Below are 18,821 nucleotides of genomic sequence, written 5' to 3' on the forward strand. Positions count from 1 at the left end.
ACCCAATGCAGGGTTGACTTAAAAAGGTTCTTCATGGTATTGTTCAGTCAAGCCTATGCTGGCATGGAGCAGTCTAGCTCTTCCCAATCATTACTCAAAGACTTAAGTTTTACTTGGGAAGCAAATATTGGAATTTTACATAAAACCTGCATGCACAAATACATACACCCTCATGCTTATGTAATATATTACACTCAAGTGCATGGAGCAGGGAAATATGACTATGACCACACTTGTGGAAATATTTGAATTTAGCTTACTTTACATAAACACTCTAGCCTTAAACCAACAGCGTAAGGTAGCACGAACAGCGCAGCAGCCCTGCTCTCAGGGCAAATGCTTGAAGGGACTTTCAGTGTTTCTATTTCAACCCTCTCAAGCAGGGGGCCCTAGCTTGGCCTTAACATTTTTCTCGGAAATATTTTCTCAAAAGAATATTCTGTGAAAAACTTCATGTTAACAGGGATGAAACTTGTTACCCTCTGTTGCTACCCCGATAGCTCAGTGGAGGGGAGAGAGCTCCCCTGCCTCCCATGCTGGCTCTGGCTGGTTGGGTGGCCATCAGCAGGGCAGACCCACGTACCGCCGGAGCGCAACCCCAGTGCTTGAGACCTGTTACGTATGGGTATGTTTCTTGCTGAAACACTGTAGTGAAGCTGAAAAGCTGTTGGGAAACGTAGCTGTGAGCAGCACGTGAAAAACCCAGTGCTAATCCAAATCATATGGTTAAGACTTCATCTAGCTATTGAGAAAACAGAAGCAGTGAGACCAATATGTGCCTGAAATGCTCCATTTCTTCCCCCACCCTGCCTCCTTCTTCCCCATTTTGTTTATTCCTGCTCCTGGGATGCTTTTTGCTGTGTTATGGTCCAGGTGATTTAACACCCATAGTTCCTGAAGCTTTTGCATTGTTTGTATTTAAGTCCCACCCTGAGAAGCTCACAGGCACATGTTCTTGTACCCGATACTGTTTCACATAAATCTAGCTGCCAACCAAGAAGTGGAAAGTGTCCATCTGACCCTTGCATCTGATCCTGCATTTCACACCAAGGACCAAAGGCAACAGCAAGATATTTTGGGACCAGGAAAGGATGTTAGTCTGGTGTGTCCTTCCCTTCACACAAAAACCAACTTCAGGGGTCTTTACTGATGGAGAAGGTCCTGTGGACAACCCTCCTGTGCACAGCCCCTTATGGCAACAGGCAGGGACCAAATGTGTTAAGTGGCTTAAGAGAAAAAAATGGTCACTAAACAGACAAGATGGCAGATAAAGAGAGAACAATACTAAATAATGGATATACTTTGTGAATGAATTCAGAGACAGGCACTACTTTTGCAAAATGAACATCAGTACACACATAACTTTATTTTCATGTTCATGGCAACTGAAATTCTGCGATTTTGAATTTCAAAATACAAAGAAACCCATTGTATGTAGTCTGATGTATTTCAATGTCACTAGTTTTTCTGTAGTTCAGCAGTAGCAATAACAAAGTATTCAGTCACTACAAAAAGCAGATCTTCTGATAATAAGCAACGGCGTGGTTCTCAACATGTTTTAGCAAACGCAGGGATACGCAGGGCAAGCCGCCTTGTAAAGCTGCCGTGTCACAAAACTGCTCAGAGCAGATGCAAAGCCAGGAGTCCCTCACCTGCAATCGCATCTGCATAGCAACAAGCGACACACCCAGCAATAACACTTGCCTTTTCAATATTTCATTTTAAACCCTTCTGGATTAAGGCATTTGGCAGTTTCTGCAGCTCAACTGATGGCCAATAACTCAGTCCCTTTGGATTATGAGACAGCATCTGCATGCCAACATAGATTATTTTTAACAAATTTTCTACTAGAAATGAACTGAAAGAACCAAAAATGTAATTGCTCAAGGGATTTTGCAGCTAGTTAACCAGATGGAGGGGAGGGGGAAGCTATGACAAAACAAGAGAGGGTCATTCCAGCTTTCCTTGAATTATTGAAGCTATCAAAACAATATAACAAATCCTGTGCACATGACAGTAGAAAAAAATTACAGGATGTTTGTCAGCTCTCAACTAACTGAGCTGGAATGGTGTTTTAGGGAAAGACCGATGGGTCAGATAAACAGTCCCAGCGCACGTGGGCTGAAGGGACAATACAGAAAGTGCATGGGTATCAAGCAGTAGTTTGAAATTACTTATCAAACCTGTTGCTCAGGCACCCATATCCCATGTGGGAGCTTCACGGGCAGACAGCTGCTGCCATGTTTAGTATCCCACACTGGACAGGCAGGTCCAACGCAAACACAGTGACCGCAAGTAAGGCACGGTTATGGTTTTCCAAACTTCTCCAGGAAAGATGGAGGAAAAAACCTCATTTATTTTTCTTGAAAGAATGCTACTAGGAAAACTATGGCTGGAAACCACACTTATTTTCTTCTGTAAGTCTTTGGATTTTTCTAGGCTAGATCGCTCAGCGTGTGCAGGACTAAGTTACAACACAGTTATATATACGAACAACGTGGTTGTATTTTGGGGCACAACTTAATAGACAAGTATGAGAAATCTCTCTCCCCAGTGTGAGAGCGACGCTTGAATCCTGCTTTCTACTGATCATGTTTGTCCTGCCCCAGTGTAATTAAAGCAGCTCCAGTCTAGGCTGTTATGAGCTCTATCGTCTAATCAGGCTAAAATATCAACTTGCTCTATTTTTTATGTTTATCTTCACAGCAATCCCCATGGTGCTGGGGGACCATGCCATGAATAGAACAGTTCTGAAATGCAGTCAACAGATATTTCCGTGCTACTACAGGGAAGGCACGGATAATTATTTTAATTGTCCCCAGTTTTCTGTCCGTAATTATAGTTTTGAGTTTATAAATAACGTAGCATGATTTTAAAACCCAAAACAAACCCCTCAATTACAACACAGGTCCTGAGATAATTAAGTCTCCAAATGTGGCTGTGCAGAAGGCAACCAAAACTACATTGCAGAGGCCCATAACATACAGATGTGCGTAAGCAGAGCAAAGCGACAGGATGGAAAAACGTCACCAGGAAAATAAACTCTCTCATCATTATTTCACTGCTTTTTACCTAAAAATACAATAGCCTATTGTCTCGATTCAACCTATTGTTCTGTTGCATTTTTTTGTTATTGAAGGAACCAACAGTCAGTCAGCAAGAGTTTCCTGAGGAGGAGCAGCAGCTTGAAAAGCTAAATGCAGTGTCCTGTGCCTAAGGCTTGTTTTGCTGCAGATTTAGGAAAAAACGGACAAGGTAAGTTGCCGAGGTAAATTAAAGCACACGTTTTGGGATGTAACTTGTCTGAATACCCCCTTCAGACAGCAAACACACTCCACTTCTACAAGTTTTGTAAAAACGAAGCCGAACAAAGCTCTGCTCTGTCGCATCCTTGCTTGACGGACATTCCTCTGTTGTTACTGGGCGTTGTGTACTGCCAGGGACAGGACAAGAAAAACTCTCGGTCGGCAGCCAGCACAGCAGGAGGCTTCATTAGCCATGAGCAGGAGGAAAACAAGGCTTCAGAAGGCGCAGTGCCCTCTCTGAACAACCAGCTTCACCACAACAAGCACATTATCAGCTGGAGAGCCTCTAACATACGCTTTGGATAAACAGAGACCTATGGATATGAGACAGCTATGGCTTAAGTGTTTCAAAAGATCTTTGCCCAACAGGGAAACAAATTATATTTTAAAAACCTTTTACAAAATACATGCTCTGTTCTTTCTCTGCTTCATATCTTCCTTGCTTGAAGCTTGGCTGTTGTTCAAATGCATCCAGAGCAACGCTTGATGATAACTCAAAAATGTGCAGTTAATCTGTGTGTAGTTTCAGCTCCTGAATGCCAGGAGCGAAAGTGTATTTTTCAGAGAGAAATAGGTTTGATCACACAGTATTAGCATGTTTATGCAAGTTTTTAGATGGCCACAATATGGAAAATACTTCTGTAAACTCCTTTGAGAAAAGACAAAAAAATGTAAGGTGAAAAATTTCCCTCTTTTCCAACGCTGTTTTATCCACAAACAAGCATAAGCCCCAGTAGAGAGCTTCCTGCACTATAGCAAGAAAAACTTCAGCTTCCTTTTTTTTTTTTTTTTTTAACCTTATAGCTATATTTCATTATAAAAAGTAGTTTGAAGAAAGAGTAAACTTTTGCTCTTTGGACTATCTTGACATTACTCCAGAGACACATAACAGGAATATTTCAGATTCATTTTTGTCTCCTACTCGCAGGAAACAGGAAAGTTGCAGTTCTTAATTTCCAGGCTTCTGAAATGAGAAAGATAAAGAATTTATATGTTGAAACAAGACATCTTTTCTTTCTTTAAAGAGGAAAAAAAAAAGCATCACAACCTAAAAGCAGTGTTTTACTGAAATTGGATATTTTTGCCTTAACTAAACATTTTTGTTTATTATGGTTCTGCCACATGCACCTCCCATTTATTATCTGTGTGACCCTACTAGGTGAGAGACAAAAATCTGTACTCATAGTCTAGTATGATACGGACTTTCGACTATACATTATTGTAGTAATCGCTGCTGAATGGAACCCAATACTGCGGGGAATGCAACTAAAAGAAGTCAGGTTTTTGTTTCATAGGATCAGTTTTGTGGATGCAAAGGAAAGGTCTTCAAACACCATCTATCCATATCTGAATGAATGAAGATTAAAATATCCCACAAATAGTTTGTAATTTTAGGACATCCGTTTTCGTGTCCTCCCCTCATGGGCTCCTTCACGGCCGTGAAGATGGTCACACTGAGAGCTCTGGGATTCCCCTCACATTCAGAAAAGCTCTGAGGGTGGCAAAATACCCGTGCTGTGTGTTACAATCATTCTGATGCTCTGCCAATTTTGAAGAGCAGGCAAGTGCAAGAATATATCTGCAACTGCAGACAGCCATGGCCTTACTAAGTCACAACCAACCGAGGCAAACAGCCACCCCCACCATTGACCCACATACCCAAAGCCAAACTGGCACAGTAAGAGCAGGCACCTGCTGCCAATGATTAATTTAGAGGGATCCTTAGAGCTCACAAGGGTCCGTAACAGACTTGACTTTTGCAGAGTGGATCAGGCTCATAATTTCCCCTCCCTATGCAAATAATTTTTTTTTTTTTTTTTTTTTAAAATTTCTTCCTACTGGCAGACTTGTTTCCATGTAATTCTTATTCTGACTGGGGCAATCTAGACAGAGCTCCTAAGGAAACAATTTCACCTTTCTCAGTGTATGACCTGGGCAGTGTAATCTTAATAGGGTGGCAGCTAGCGATGAAGAACTAGCCAGATTCCTTCAGGTTCATTTCCAGATATGTTTCAGTTTTTTAATAGAGCACATCATTGCTCCTACAGAGAGACTGTAATATTGTGTGCTCCATGTATTAGCTCTTTGCCTGCAGGAAAAAACAAAGCTGACCTTTTTTTGACAAAGATTTTGCTTATATGACTTTTTAGAATATATTCTAATGACCAGTATTCTGCAAATTTTTGTGAGAACTATCCTCTGCTTCACTAACGCAGTGAAGTGGTGGAGAAAAATCAAGAGAGGCTAATGACATTCAACGTTTCAGTTCAGTACGAGCCCCACACAGGACCCTTAGCAGCAGGAACTTTTGCCTGTATCTCCTTCATAAGTCTCACGAAGCTACTCATTGCAGAGGAGGATATAAACTGCACACTAAAACAACTGTTCTCAGCGCTGCGCGCATGTTTATAATGAAACATCTGCAGCTCTTCCACAAATCTTTAAATATTTTTCAATTACCACGTCTTAAAGATTTGATTCAGTCCTAATGAGTTGGCACAATATCACATTACTAGAAATTTTACATTGTACACTAGAATACAAAGAAAAGAATTCAAACCAAGTGGGGAAAAAAAAAAAAATCCCTCTATCTGCCATCATAGAAACAAACCCACAAATACCTGAAAGCGTAGTATCAGCTACAATGTGGGTTCACTTCAGTGAATGTATGAAAGTAAAGAATAATACTAAACTTCTCTGCAGAGAGTAGGGAGTAAAGAGTATATGGGAATATTGTTTCTCTCTTTATCCAAAATGAAAAACATACAAATCTAGCACATGAACTGGATGAACTTTAGAGCTGATGAACACTGACTACCTTGTGTGGTGCTCACTGCATAGTACAATACTCTCAAAGCATTTATTTAGATTGTTAGAGGTAGGAACACAGGTGAGTATGTGCCTATATTGATGAAAAATATATATTATCAAGCTTTTTTTTTCTTTAAAAGGCTTAAACTTAGTGAATCATTCATCTGTCTGATGCCATCAATACCTCCATAATGACATCAAAATAATTTATTAACAGTTGGATATATATACACTATTTCCTACCTGACTACTATGTTTTTGTGATTTTGTTAGCATTTCTTTTCACATCTGAGGAAACACCATCACTGACTAAAAGCCGAGTTTAACATTTTAATTTCACATACAACTTCAAATGAAAGACCTTCACAGTTGGAATGGAGTATTTCATCTGCTTAATTATCGTTGTTCTTCAAAACTCACCAACCATGGTTTGGATGGATTTGTGTAAGACTAGGCTGTAAACACCTGATTAAGCAGGCCATGTGAATCTGCATATAGATTTTACATTAGCATTCTACAGTCATTTCAAATGATTCAGAAATAATTACATGACTGACACATGATGAATCAATATGTATGCATGAAGCCAGACATATAATGCATATCAGTAACAAAAATGGGATACATGCCAAGAAGCAGTATGCACAACACTACCCAGCAACAGAATAGTCACTGATGGTTTGCATATAAGCTAGTAATTACCTGTACATGCTGGTTAACTTTCAAGCTAACTGCTTTTTACTTGTCTTGACTGGTACACACAAAATGGCAGAATCTGCTCTCACCAGATGTTACATGAATGCTGTGACATTCAAGTATGGGCAGGTGAATAGTTAATTTGGTCTGAACAGTAGTCTCCTTGGGTTGTGCAAACCTCTCTCCTCCTCCAAACAATCCGTCAAAACACAGAAAGAGAAAATGAAAGCTGGTTCTCTCAAACCAGAGTAGGCAAGGATTGCTAGAGCAGGGCTGAAGCGCCTGGGCGCACGCACCTCAAAGCTGTGGTTCATCTGGGGTCCCATCATGGCCCTATTAGCTTACAGTAATATTGCTGTTCTGTGTCAAAGTAACTGTTTTACTCTCCAGACCCATTTATTGGGGGAAGAGAGAGATTTAAGTAACGAGAGGATGGAGTCTCATCACAGACACACATGGTTTGTTACATTTTCATAACAACTTGGATTCTTCAAGTGAGGAACATGTGCTACACAAAATTAAAGCAGGACACCAAGAAGGTTAAGTGCTTAGAGGAAGGGAGGAGGTGGCGGGGAAACTGCAGCCTTCATGGAAAAGGGAGAGAACCCAGCATGAAAATAGGACAGGCTAAGAGGACAGATTCGTGTTCCTGAAATACTTATTACCATTTGAGAGAGCTGACAGCAATCAGGAAAAAGAAAACAAACCCATGAAAAAACAAAGCAAAGCTCATGAACAAGCTGAGAAACATCTCCCCTGATATCTAGGTAATGACAGAAACACGCTGCCACATGAGAGTAGTATCAAAGATGAACTAGATTATTTCTTTTGAGACAACTAACACGACATCATTTCTTCAGACTGACAAGAGCGGTACAATTGCAGAGCCAGCTCCTCCTCACGCCAAACTGACAGAGCCAGGAAATCCAAAAAGCACCTTCAATGTGCACCATCAGCGTACACCAGCAAAGCGCCGGTCACCATTCAGCAAACGAGAAACCCATGTGATAAAGTGCACATTATGAAATATTGCCCCAAATCCTCCCAATTTGTGCAAATGAAACTAGGGCCTAGATAAACTCCTGACAACCTTTTTTTTAATGTACATACTAGAGACAAACATCCCCCTCCAAGCTGGAACAGGAAAATAAAGGCTGTTGACCTACCTGAATTTGGACGTCACTCTCAAAACAATCCTTTCACTTGCTCTGTGACGGGGTCGAGGTCAATGTCATAGAAGCATGGTCTCGTGGGCAGTCCTGGCATGGTGCTCATCTGTGGGAACAATAAACCAAAGTTATATTCCTGCACCTGTAAGCAGCTAATCACTCCACCCATGTAAACCTTAGATTAAGAGAAAGGCTGGATTGTTCATCATGGACTCTACCACAGATGTGATCTTCACCACAATTTTTTTTTGTTTCTGTTAAAAATGTCAAGCTTGGTATTTTTTTTCCTATTCATTTTTAAAAGACAGGAAAAAATAATAAAAGACACAAAATACAGGCTCGCACAGCAACCTAAGAAAAACCTCCTTAACAAAATGAAGACACTTTGGGACTTATTTGTTGCTCAGAATATTTATCCAGAACATTTACCCATTTATATCTACTGGGGGAAAAAAAAAAAAAAATCACACAGCAAAGGGCAAGGACATAATTGCCTGAATTCACCTGGTCATATGAATGTGTTGAACTCAGACCTCTCCCACAGAAAAACAGAATATAGGAGCAGAATTAATAGCAACACTTTCATGACTGATTACTGACCGTAAGGAACAAATTGAAATAGTTCAACTAAACATACATGGATTACAGCTGAATCCTAATTTAGTAGTTAGAATTAGCAGGTTGAGATATGAAGCTAAAGCAACCCAATTATCTCAAACTATGCATAATTAAGATCCTGATCTAGCATAAGACACCAGCATCTGCACACTTTTAAGCATGGAAATCTTGAGGCGCTGGTCCACGATAGCTTAAGCCACTTTAAATCAGAGGTACCCCAGCTTCTCACCTCCTCTGCCTCAGGACTCCCCCCTTCTCCCTTGCGAAGGAGATGTCTGGAGAGCAGGTGCAGCAGAATAATGCTATTTTTTTTTTTAATCTGCTTCATATTCTGCTGTTTCAGCGCTTGAGCCAGGAAGGGCTTCCCCAGCCCCAGTGCCAGCACTGGCACAGGGCAAAGGGGCGACTGTGGGGCAGCTTTAGCGCAGGACCAGTCTGGATCAACCTGAACCACTTCAGATTCACACCCTAAGTCTCCTTAAGATGACAGTTAGAAGCCCTGAATATCTCACTGTATTTCCACTAATTCAAGGCACTCTAAAAATAGCATTTGGGCTTAAGGACTCCATAAACCCTTTTGATATCTTAACCTCAGAGGTGAAGAATGGCCCTGCTATATTAGGCCCTATATTAATACCCAAAGAGATGAAAGACATTACAATCTCTGGAAACAAACCTGGAGTTCAGCTTAGCGCAACTGTTTGTTGGCTAACAGCCTTTAAGCATTACATCTTATTTAACAGATGCTAGATTTTGAGGAATAAAATTTTAGCTGGGGCAAGTTAAAGTCTCATTAAAGTTGGTGGTTAATCTGACCAGAAGGAGGTGACCTTCAAACATGGATGTGTAGGGAAAAAAAAAAAATTAATCACAATGGCTTGAGTACCAGACACAATAACCAAAGGGAAGGGTCAGATTAGAGTATGTTTTCATGATGTGTGCTGAAACCTGTTCCTGAAAGGGGATAGTTTCACCCTGTGAGCCCCTGGGATAATTCCCCCTTGGACCTGGCTCTGCGACTCATCTTACTGCAACCAACCTCATTCAACACACTGAACTGATGAAAAGACATGTTTTTGTGGCCAGGGTTGGTTGGCTGATGAATTAAATCTGCTTACTGCGTGACCAGATCACCACCAGGCCACGGGGTGCAGGGGAACGAACGTCCAGAGCACACCACCCATGGCCAGGCATAACCTCCCAGCAGAGAGCACGGGGCCGGGCAGCTTCCTCCCTCCATCCTCCCTAATTCCCTAAGGAGCACAGCTCAGCTACGGTGTTTTCTCTGGCCAAAGGCAAGCTCTAACAGGCTAATTGGCCTCAAAAGAGGAAAAAACCATGACTACCATCCTAGCTTCTCCAGAGAGCCAGATTTACAGGCCCCCCTGGGGTTGGAGCAGGCTGTATTTCTTTATAAGTCAACCTGTTCTGCTGCATATTCAGCGACTGAGTTAGCATCTCCCTCACGCTTCAGCTTCGCTCCGAACGCTTGCGTAATGTTTCCATCATGGGGATACAAACTGTAAGACCTCTCCACCACAGTCCCATTTACTCTGGAGAGCTCTGCTGCCATTTCAGAGGTTAATTCCACGTTCGGAAGGAGGAAAGGAGCTCGGGGAGCTCAGCTACGGTGCAGCCATCATCTCACTTGAGGTCGAGCTCTGAGAAAAAACAATGCAACAAGCTCTTCTAGTGGACTCAGTACATTTCCCCTGTTTTTAAATATAGTCCTTCCTGATGTTTTGTTATTGCACGCAGTAGGATTAAAAGACAAAACTGTCAGTTCGCATTGAACAATCCTTGCCACTGATTGCATGACATCATTCTATTGGCTGACATTGTCCTGGCATCTTAGCTAAGCACTAAAACACCTTGTTACTATTCTTTATCTGTTGGCCACACTAGACAGACTACTACATCATCACGGTTACTGAATTATTTTCTGTGTCAGATTCACCCCAGTTTCTGAGTTAATGCTTGACAAGAAACTGCCTTAAAGAATTACATTTCACTGGGAGGGGAATGAAAAAAATTGCCAAAGACAACTTTCTGGTTACTTTGTGTATGGCAGTTCTACATCTGAAAGTAAACTCCCAAATTCCAGGTTCCCCTTTTTATTTTTTTGTTTTTTTTTAAAATATACCTACGAGCTTGACCAGTCTTCATTTTCCCTGTATAATAAAAACAAGAATCAGTTTAGGGGAGTTTTTCCTAATTTTTTAAAAAAGAAATGTTAAAAAAGGGTCCTACATGTGTCCTTTGTTTTTTTTTTTTTCATAGGCCCAGTTCTACACCGGTGTAACTCCACTGTATTAACTAATGGAAATCTATTACATCTATAAAATGTGAATATCAAACCAGTTTATTGCCAGTTCAGGGAATACAACTATTCTCATATTGAAAATTTAAGTCAACAAAAGGGAATGAGTTCATCTGAATTAAAATTACTGTTGCGCAAAATGAAGTACAAGGCAAAAAAACCCACAGAGGAAACACTTTGGGATGAATACCTATGTGAATTGCAGAGCAAAAATAAAATACGTCCTGTCATTTTCCCCATGGCCCAGACTTCCAAACAGGCAAAGCCATGTAGATTTACGATCATTTCTCCCTGCTCTCATTATTTGGACACACAGAGGTAACGCGCAGCAGAATCCATCCCTTTTTCATTACTTCAAGGTCAATAGGAGGAGATGGCTGGCTGGCTGGTTGGCTGAGGAGATTACTACCGATTATTCCCTCGCCAGCCCTCCATTTCTTTCCTGCAGCCAAAACCGCAGGAGAGAAAAGAGGGCTCCCTTGGCTGCGAGGCTGAATCACGGCTTTCCACATGGCTGCGGGCTCAGAACGATCCTCTTCCCTCTCACCATTTTCCGCAATGTTGAATGAGGGCATAAATGAGGGAACTCACAGGTTGGCCTTAACCGCAGCAGGCACGATGCAGAAGCATCCCTTTCTCTGCCCTAAGTAACCGGAGCCTAGATTTTTGTGCGCAGAGGGGGGGATGCTAACCTGTCCCCCGGCTGCAGCACATACCGTACCTGCACAGTGGCTGGTAGACTACCTCCACCTCTCTGAGGCTTTCTGAGATGACTACGTACTAAAATTCTTTCATTTCTAAAACTTGAAAAAAGGAGAACGAGCAATGAAAGAGAAAATATGCCTAAATCACCAGTAATCAGCAGGTATGTACAGCATGAAAAAAAAACCTACAGAAATTTACAGTCATACAGCAGTTTGCCAGGCATGTCATACAATATATACCCTCTATATATTGCATGGAGATCAGCACAACTCTCCACTCTAATATAAAGACATTTGGGTTACAGATTGGTAGCTACACAACATCGCACAGCGTGGCTGTGAGAAAAGAGCAGGGTAAGAAACAGTGAATGACAACACATTATCTACTTACGGCCACAAACTGAATTCAGGTAGCTGAAATAATCAGTACTTAATTTGACCAAAACTGTTACTATCACACTTCCCCTGGGAGAAGGAATATATAAGGCATAAATGCTGCATCGCAAGATTTAATGCAATTCATATGAATGCTTTATGCGGGGGGGGGGGAGTTTTTATGAAGAATTCATCCAGCTGCTGGCCAAAACATATCATTTAGGAATTACTAGGGACTAGTTTTGTAGGAACTCACTGAAATAAACCATTTTCTTCACAAATTGTGCAACTGTCTACACATCCATGACAGCAAACCAACTGCAGAAAGACAGTAAGAAAAATACAATGCCTATTTATTACTACGTCACTCTCATGTTTAGGGGACAAAAGCAGCAAGTCTTACAGTCAGCTATCCTGACAATCATTTATGCTCCTGGAAATGCACAACTGGTGGAAGATAAAATATGATTTTAGTTAAGAAAGCCTGCAGGCTACTGTTATTTATACTAGACATTTATGCTCTTACAGAGGTTTACTTACATGACCAAACAAAAAAAACATAAGGAGCTTCCTTACAAAAGGAAGATGCCAGTTATTTTTCAGGAAGCTATATGAAAGTGCTGTTCCACACCCTCTCCAAGAACACATCCACTGTCACTGGAAGAGTGACTAAGTTGAGCTTCACTGGAGTTTCATTTAAATTACAGCTACATGTTGACTTGCAATTTTAGTTGGCCATAAGGTCTATGTAGCAGTTGCACAGTCAAGCACTAAGACTCTGCTAGCCAGGTTGGTTACCACAGAATCATAGAATAGTTTGGGTTGGAAGGGACCTTAAAGACCATCTACTTCCAACCCCCCTGCTGTGGGCAGGGACACCCTCCACTAGACAAGGTTGCCCAAAGCCCCATCCAACCTGGCCTTGAACTCTGCCAGGGATGGGGTATCCACAGCTTCTCTGGGCAACCTGTTCCAGTGCCTCACCACCCTCACAGTGAAGAATTTTTTGCTTACATCTAATCTAAATCTACGCTCTTTTAGTTTGAAGCCATTACCCCTTGTCCTGTCACTCCATGCCTTTGTTAACAGTCCCTCTCCAGCTCTCTTGCAGGCCCCTGTTAGGCACCTTTAGGTTATGGTCCCAAGAGGAATTATGCTGCTTAGCTTCCTTTTTTATCATACAAATGCCTATCAGTGGTTGACATATCCTGCCTTTTACTACAAGTGCATATACATACATACATACATATATTTTTTCATTTATCTATATGCAAAATCCTAATAGGACCTGAGATCACCTTATCTGGATTAGCACAATGGCATGATTTACAAAACAGATGGTCCTGAGGACTACATCCAACTCATGGTTAGTGTCTTTTTCACCTATAAGATGTGTCTGTTTTACAGGCATAGCATGGTTTCTAAACCGAGAGAGAAAACCAGAGAAATTACTTACACAAAGTAAGGAAAACAGATGACTAGAAGATACCAAAAAAATCAGCAAACAGTTTATTGAGGAAACCTCTATTCTACAGCTTATAGAGTTAATGTTGCATTTGACAAGAAATGCAAGTAATTCACATTATCTAATTGTATGCTTTTGTTAATTAAACAAGTTAAGACAACCCACAACCATTTCAAACTTGAAATACTGCAGAAAACAGATGTTGTTTCTCAAGAGAATCTAGCATAGACATGACTGCGGATAACTCCTCAATAAAATCTGATGGGGAGAATTGCACATCCCGTACTCCCTCAGCAAGAAACAATACAAGAGGAAACTCAAGAGATTTATAAATAGCACTATAAACCTGCATGTATTATGTTCAACGTGCCAGAATTTGTTGGAATCCTGAGGCACGGCACGAAGGAGCTACACTTCAGGGTTTCAGTAACGTTTCCTAGTGTGAGTTAGAGCTCTGACAGACAGATCCGCTATCGGAACTTTGCTCCCCTGCAGTGCATCTGTCAGTCTCAGAGTATGCGAAGCTGAAAGGAAGAGCTTTCCTCCCTTCTTCTGAAGAAATCCCTCCCCGTCTCCAACCTTGCGTGCCTTTAGGCACTCTTTATCTCCAGTGTCAGATTACTCCCGCTGACACCTGAGGTACTGGTCAGCACTGGAAGTTGGCACCAGGGGAACTGCAATCCATGGGCTGGGAGACAGAGAGATTAACAGTCACCTCACTGCACTGCATGACTGGAGCAGTGAGTACAGATATTATTACTGGATGCCTTCAGGTCCCTGCGCTCCCCACTTTAAGCCTATACTTGGAAATTTTTCATGAGACTATCCGTGCAATGAGGGTAGCGGGTAGGACTCCAGCACTCCGAAGCATGCGACTGTGCAAACACTTCCAGTGAGTGGTCACTTATTCCATCCTCAAAGTGGACTGTCCTGCACCACACAGAGGCACTCAGTGTGCACTGAAAAAGGGAAGCTAGTGCACAAAAATTAGGCAGCACATCCTAAGTATCTCCAGGATCAGCTCGTAGTTTGTTCCACGGAATTGGAAAATTCCTCCTCTCTGTGGAGCTACAGAGCTCTATCGCTTCAGAGGTAGCTCATGTTTTGAATGACAGAAGAAAAAAAAATTACATTAAAATGACAGAAACGAATAACTAAAAGAACAGTATTGTTTGTCTTAATTAAAAGAAATACAACAGAATGAAATGGCCAAAACAAAAGATGCGTAATATAGTCTACACCCCCCCCCCAACTCACACACAGACACATGTATTAGAGATGGGAACACCACCATAGCAAAGACTGAACTCATGCTCGAGTGACCTTTCACCATCTCTTAAAAGCAAACAAACCTCAAACTCTCGCATTAGGAAAAGCAGATCCACAATGGAGGCAAGTTGGGGCTTCCTTGGAAAAGTATCAACCTTTAAAAACAAACTAATAAATTCAGCCTTGTAAATGGCAATAATTTCTAAAAATCTACTTTAATAGCTACATAATGCTTAAGAAAATATTATCTCACTATTTTTCATTGCCTGAAAATAACAAGGATTTCTGAAAGCAGCTAAGCAACAATCCTTAGTCAGTGTTTAAATAACAGTTTACTTATAAAGTTTTAATGAAAATTTGCCAAATGTGATGATAGCCAGAGGAAACAGGGAGAGTGAAGCTCATATTTCCTTCTCAGGAAATCTTTAACAAAAAAAGATCTTGTTGTATTGTATAAGAACAACTTCAGTAAGAAACTCAACACATTAGCAGCTTTCAAATTTATCCAAATAATGTTTGAAAAGATGCTGATGCTACCCAACATATGCTGTAGTATTCCTTGCAATAAACGTCTCTGTTTTACTGGCATGCTGATATCAGGTGCAGAAGCCCATCTGGCATCAATTATTCTATTATCATTGTCTCTTACTTTAATGTTTCCACATTCTTGGCAATTGTTCGATTTTGTGAAAGGATTTACAACAATAAAATGCATGGACTTTGCTCTTCTGCTATCAGCATCTGGATGAAGTTATAAAGGTACTGTATATTGATTATACAATCCTAATTGATCTTGCTGCCAGATGCTCAAGTGAGGCAGAAGTAGCTTGTGCTCTGTTACATTCTCTGAGGGATTACCAACCAGGACCCTACAATTTACTTGTCTTGAGCGGAAATAGTGAGCTCCTGGGTACCCTAAGGAAAAAAATGAAAGCCGCACAACAGTCCACATCTGTCCGGTACAGCTTTTGGAGAGACCTTTGGGTGCATATCCCAAAGGAAGAAGGGGATGAGAGGAATTGGTCAATGTGTGGTTGGACAAGTTCTTGGTCAACAGGTCAGTGTAATACCACTGGAACTCAAATGCTGCTGTTAGTGACAGCAGAATTGACATTTTGCTAGTTATTAAATAAAATATTTAGTCATAGATGTAATCTGTAAAAGAATGAGCAATTTTCCCGATTAAGCAAAACATTTGTGACTCACATATATGACTGCAATTTCTCTCAGCAGAGTTGTCTCATTTTCATCCTAGAATTTATAAAACCATACCTGAAGCAGAAGAAAATGATCCCCCTAACTGCACAATGGGATCAATATTTTAAATTTTACTCAAAACACACATCTCTCTCTCTCTCAGGTAACATGTTAGACGGTGTTAGTTCAGTGTACTATTTTTTCATGCCATCCATAACACAGCATGATGTTTCACAGGGTTTTCAGAACTGTTTTCCCCCCCAGATAGGTTAATTTATTAAAAAAATACTACAAAAATGAAAGCTACAAAACCCAAACAAGCCCCAACACTCCGCCCCCCCAAAAAACCCAACCAATCAACCAAAAACACCAACCCCAAAACAACCAACCATGGAGGATATAAAGAAGGAGAAAAAAACCCCAGGGCTACAAATTCCAGGTGACTTGTTCCAAAACACCTCCCTCCATCCCAGCCCACTCGAATCCATTTCCAGGAGTAATTGCTCCCTTGGCCAAGGCCTACATCCTGATTTTCCTTTCCCTCTTGGGCTTTTGACAGAATCTCTGGCAGAGGATTCTTGCTCGCTGCCTCTTGTACAAAATCACCTCCTCAGCCAGAAGCAATCCTTCCCTCCAGCTCAGTCCTGATGTCAGAGGCTCCCAGGGCTGTTCCCATTCTTGACAAGTGTCCAATATATCAGACAGTGCTGGAAACGTGCCTCTGAGGGAATAAATCCAGAGGATAAAGGCATTCTTCTCATGTGCTGTTTCAGCAACGGGAATATCTGAAGTATCTGATGTTCATGGGGACATAATCCTCCTGCTTTGTACAGTGCTTGGGTCTCCTGGTGAGCAGGAGGTGTCCAAGCTGCACCAGCAGCTCAGGTTCTGCTGAAAGCAGAGCAGGTTTTGTGGTATTTGGGGAGGAGAGGTCTTGGGTGGACCCATCCCGACTGCCTTGCTCAAGGAACAGGCACCCTTCATTTCCTCTGAAACCTGCTTATTTTTTACCAATTGTTTCTCTAGAAGGGCTATTCCTCAAACACCAGGAGCAAGTCCCACTTTGTGCTCTTGATCTTCACTATACCATTTTGTTTAAAAGCTTCATAACTTTCATACAAGACTTGCATTGCTGGTCAAACAGCCTGACATGGTAACACAGGAAAGAACAGAGCCTCAATTACAGCCCAGAAACTGAAGATGGTGGCAGCAGCAGACTAGGTAAAGCAAATATGTGTGCTCAGTGTGCCACATACTTTATCCTTCCCAGTAAGCCATGCTAGGAAAAGCATCAGGAGCATCATCCAGTCATTTCAATGACGAATTACAACATGGAGAAATCCCAAAATATTGTATAACTATAGTGAATAAAACCACATTTAACTGCTGCCATACTAGCCCTCTTGGTTACAATTAACTAGATCCACTGACATCTGAGTAAGTAAAGTTCCCTAAGAAACATCATATCAGGCAAAGATGATGTGTGTGTGTAGATAGATAGATAGGAAGAATGGCTTCTAAAGAAGATAAAAGGATTATAGCAAAGGACCCCTTAAAATTAGTTCTTTTTAACTGTTAAATCACCAAACTGGCTTGGTCTTATTACTTGATTTAAACTAAGTGCCAGTGGTGACCTTTATAATACCAAAGGGTATGAGAATTTTGGAAAACATCTGAAGCAACAGGAGTTGAGAAAAATGGAAGAGGAGGCAACTAAACTTTGCTAATCCCATCTGAGTAGACATGATCTAGTTTTCAGTACTGGGAAACAATAAAATCTGGGATATACACTTCACAGGTGCAGTTCAACTTTCTGGTCTGTAGTTATCATGGGAGATGTCAGAAAGAAGAGCCTAGGGGCTTGTCTCCAAAGAATCATCAACTGTGGTGGTCATCAACAGTATCAGTCACTATCACTGTACCATCATCATGTATCAACCTTGACCTGTAAGCATCTCTAATCTCAGTGGTTCAAGTTTCTGTATCTACTTTCTCACGCCACTTGTTGCTTGGATAAACAATTTAAATTATTTGCTCTTTGTAGCCTGTAACACATATTATTTTGTGGCAGACTGAAGCAAACGGGAAATAGATAATTCCAAACAAGCACCTTACATTATAATTCTGGATGCGACTGCTTTCTAACCACATGCGACTTCGCCCCTTCTCTCTCCAGGCAAATTAGTGTTTTGATATGCTAGGTCAATGCTATCTTAGCTACACTGAGGAATTCAAAAGCTTTTCCTTTTTATTTGTTCCTAACCCAGAAGATCCAGAATGGATCCAGTTTGGCTACATGTGAGGATGTCAGATTGTTAAACTGTCTGTGTAAATCAGATATTCTCAGTCACAAGTCCATCGCAGACCTCTAGCAGTATGTATTATTTACTACAGTGCATCCTCTAAAATCATACCATAATGTCCTGTGGTTCCCTTCGACAAGGAAGCAAATAAAAAAAGGAAGGATATTACTTAGATCAGCAATTTTCATCCTATAGTCTATCGAACCACTATTTTAAGAGGTCTCTAAACGGCTGTTAAGAAAAGCAAGCCTTGAATAACCTATGCTGGAGCTCACACTTCTCCTGGAAAATGGAGGAGCATAGAAATACTTTGAAAAAGGTCGAAAACCCCCAACTTGTGAGGCACTACTGCCTTGAGAAGAGCCACCTTCTTTGCAAGTTGCCTTAACTGCACTGATAGCTGTAAGGAGAAAGGAAAAAATTCTAGCCATGAACTGTGACTTAACTCTCTTAAGGCAATAGTGATTTTCAAAGTTTCTCTAAGGAGATACTAAAATCCTAATTTCTGTTCACCGAGAGAGAACCATGAGTTAACAAGCTGTCCGACAGATTTAATTGTCAAAGGAAACCAGACAAAATTTTGTTAATG

The 18,821-nt window shown here is 41.1% G+C and overlaps 1 protein-coding gene across 4 annotated transcripts in view; it reads right to left on the minus strand.

Annotated features, from left to right (window-relative positions):
• Positions 1-1,335: 1,335 nt before the first annotated feature.
• MTHFD1L (methylenetetrahydrofolate dehydrogenase (NADP+ dependent) 1 like) overlaps positions 1,336-18,821 on the minus strand; it is a 157,642-nt gene continuing 140,156 nt past the window's right edge. For all 4 annotated transcript variants that reach the window (XR_008576495.1, XM_054821399.1, XM_054821403.1 and 1 more), the window contains 2 exons: positions 7,979-8,087; positions 1,336-4,269 (listed from right to left, as the gene is read on the minus strand). Coding sequence is in view for 3 of the 4 variants with exons in the window: in XM_054821399.1 (XP_054677374.1) it covers positions 7,998-8,087 (90 nt within the window). In the remaining variant the exon portion in view is untranslated. The remainder of the gene's footprint in view (positions 4,270-7,978; positions 8,088-18,821) is intronic.

This window comes from Grus americana, chromosome 3 (assembly GCF_028858705.1).
Source record: "Grus americana isolate bGruAme1 chromosome 3, bGruAme1.mat, whole genome shotgun sequence".
Taxonomy (NCBI): Eukaryota; Metazoa; Chordata; class Aves; order Gruiformes; family Gruidae; genus Grus; species Grus americana.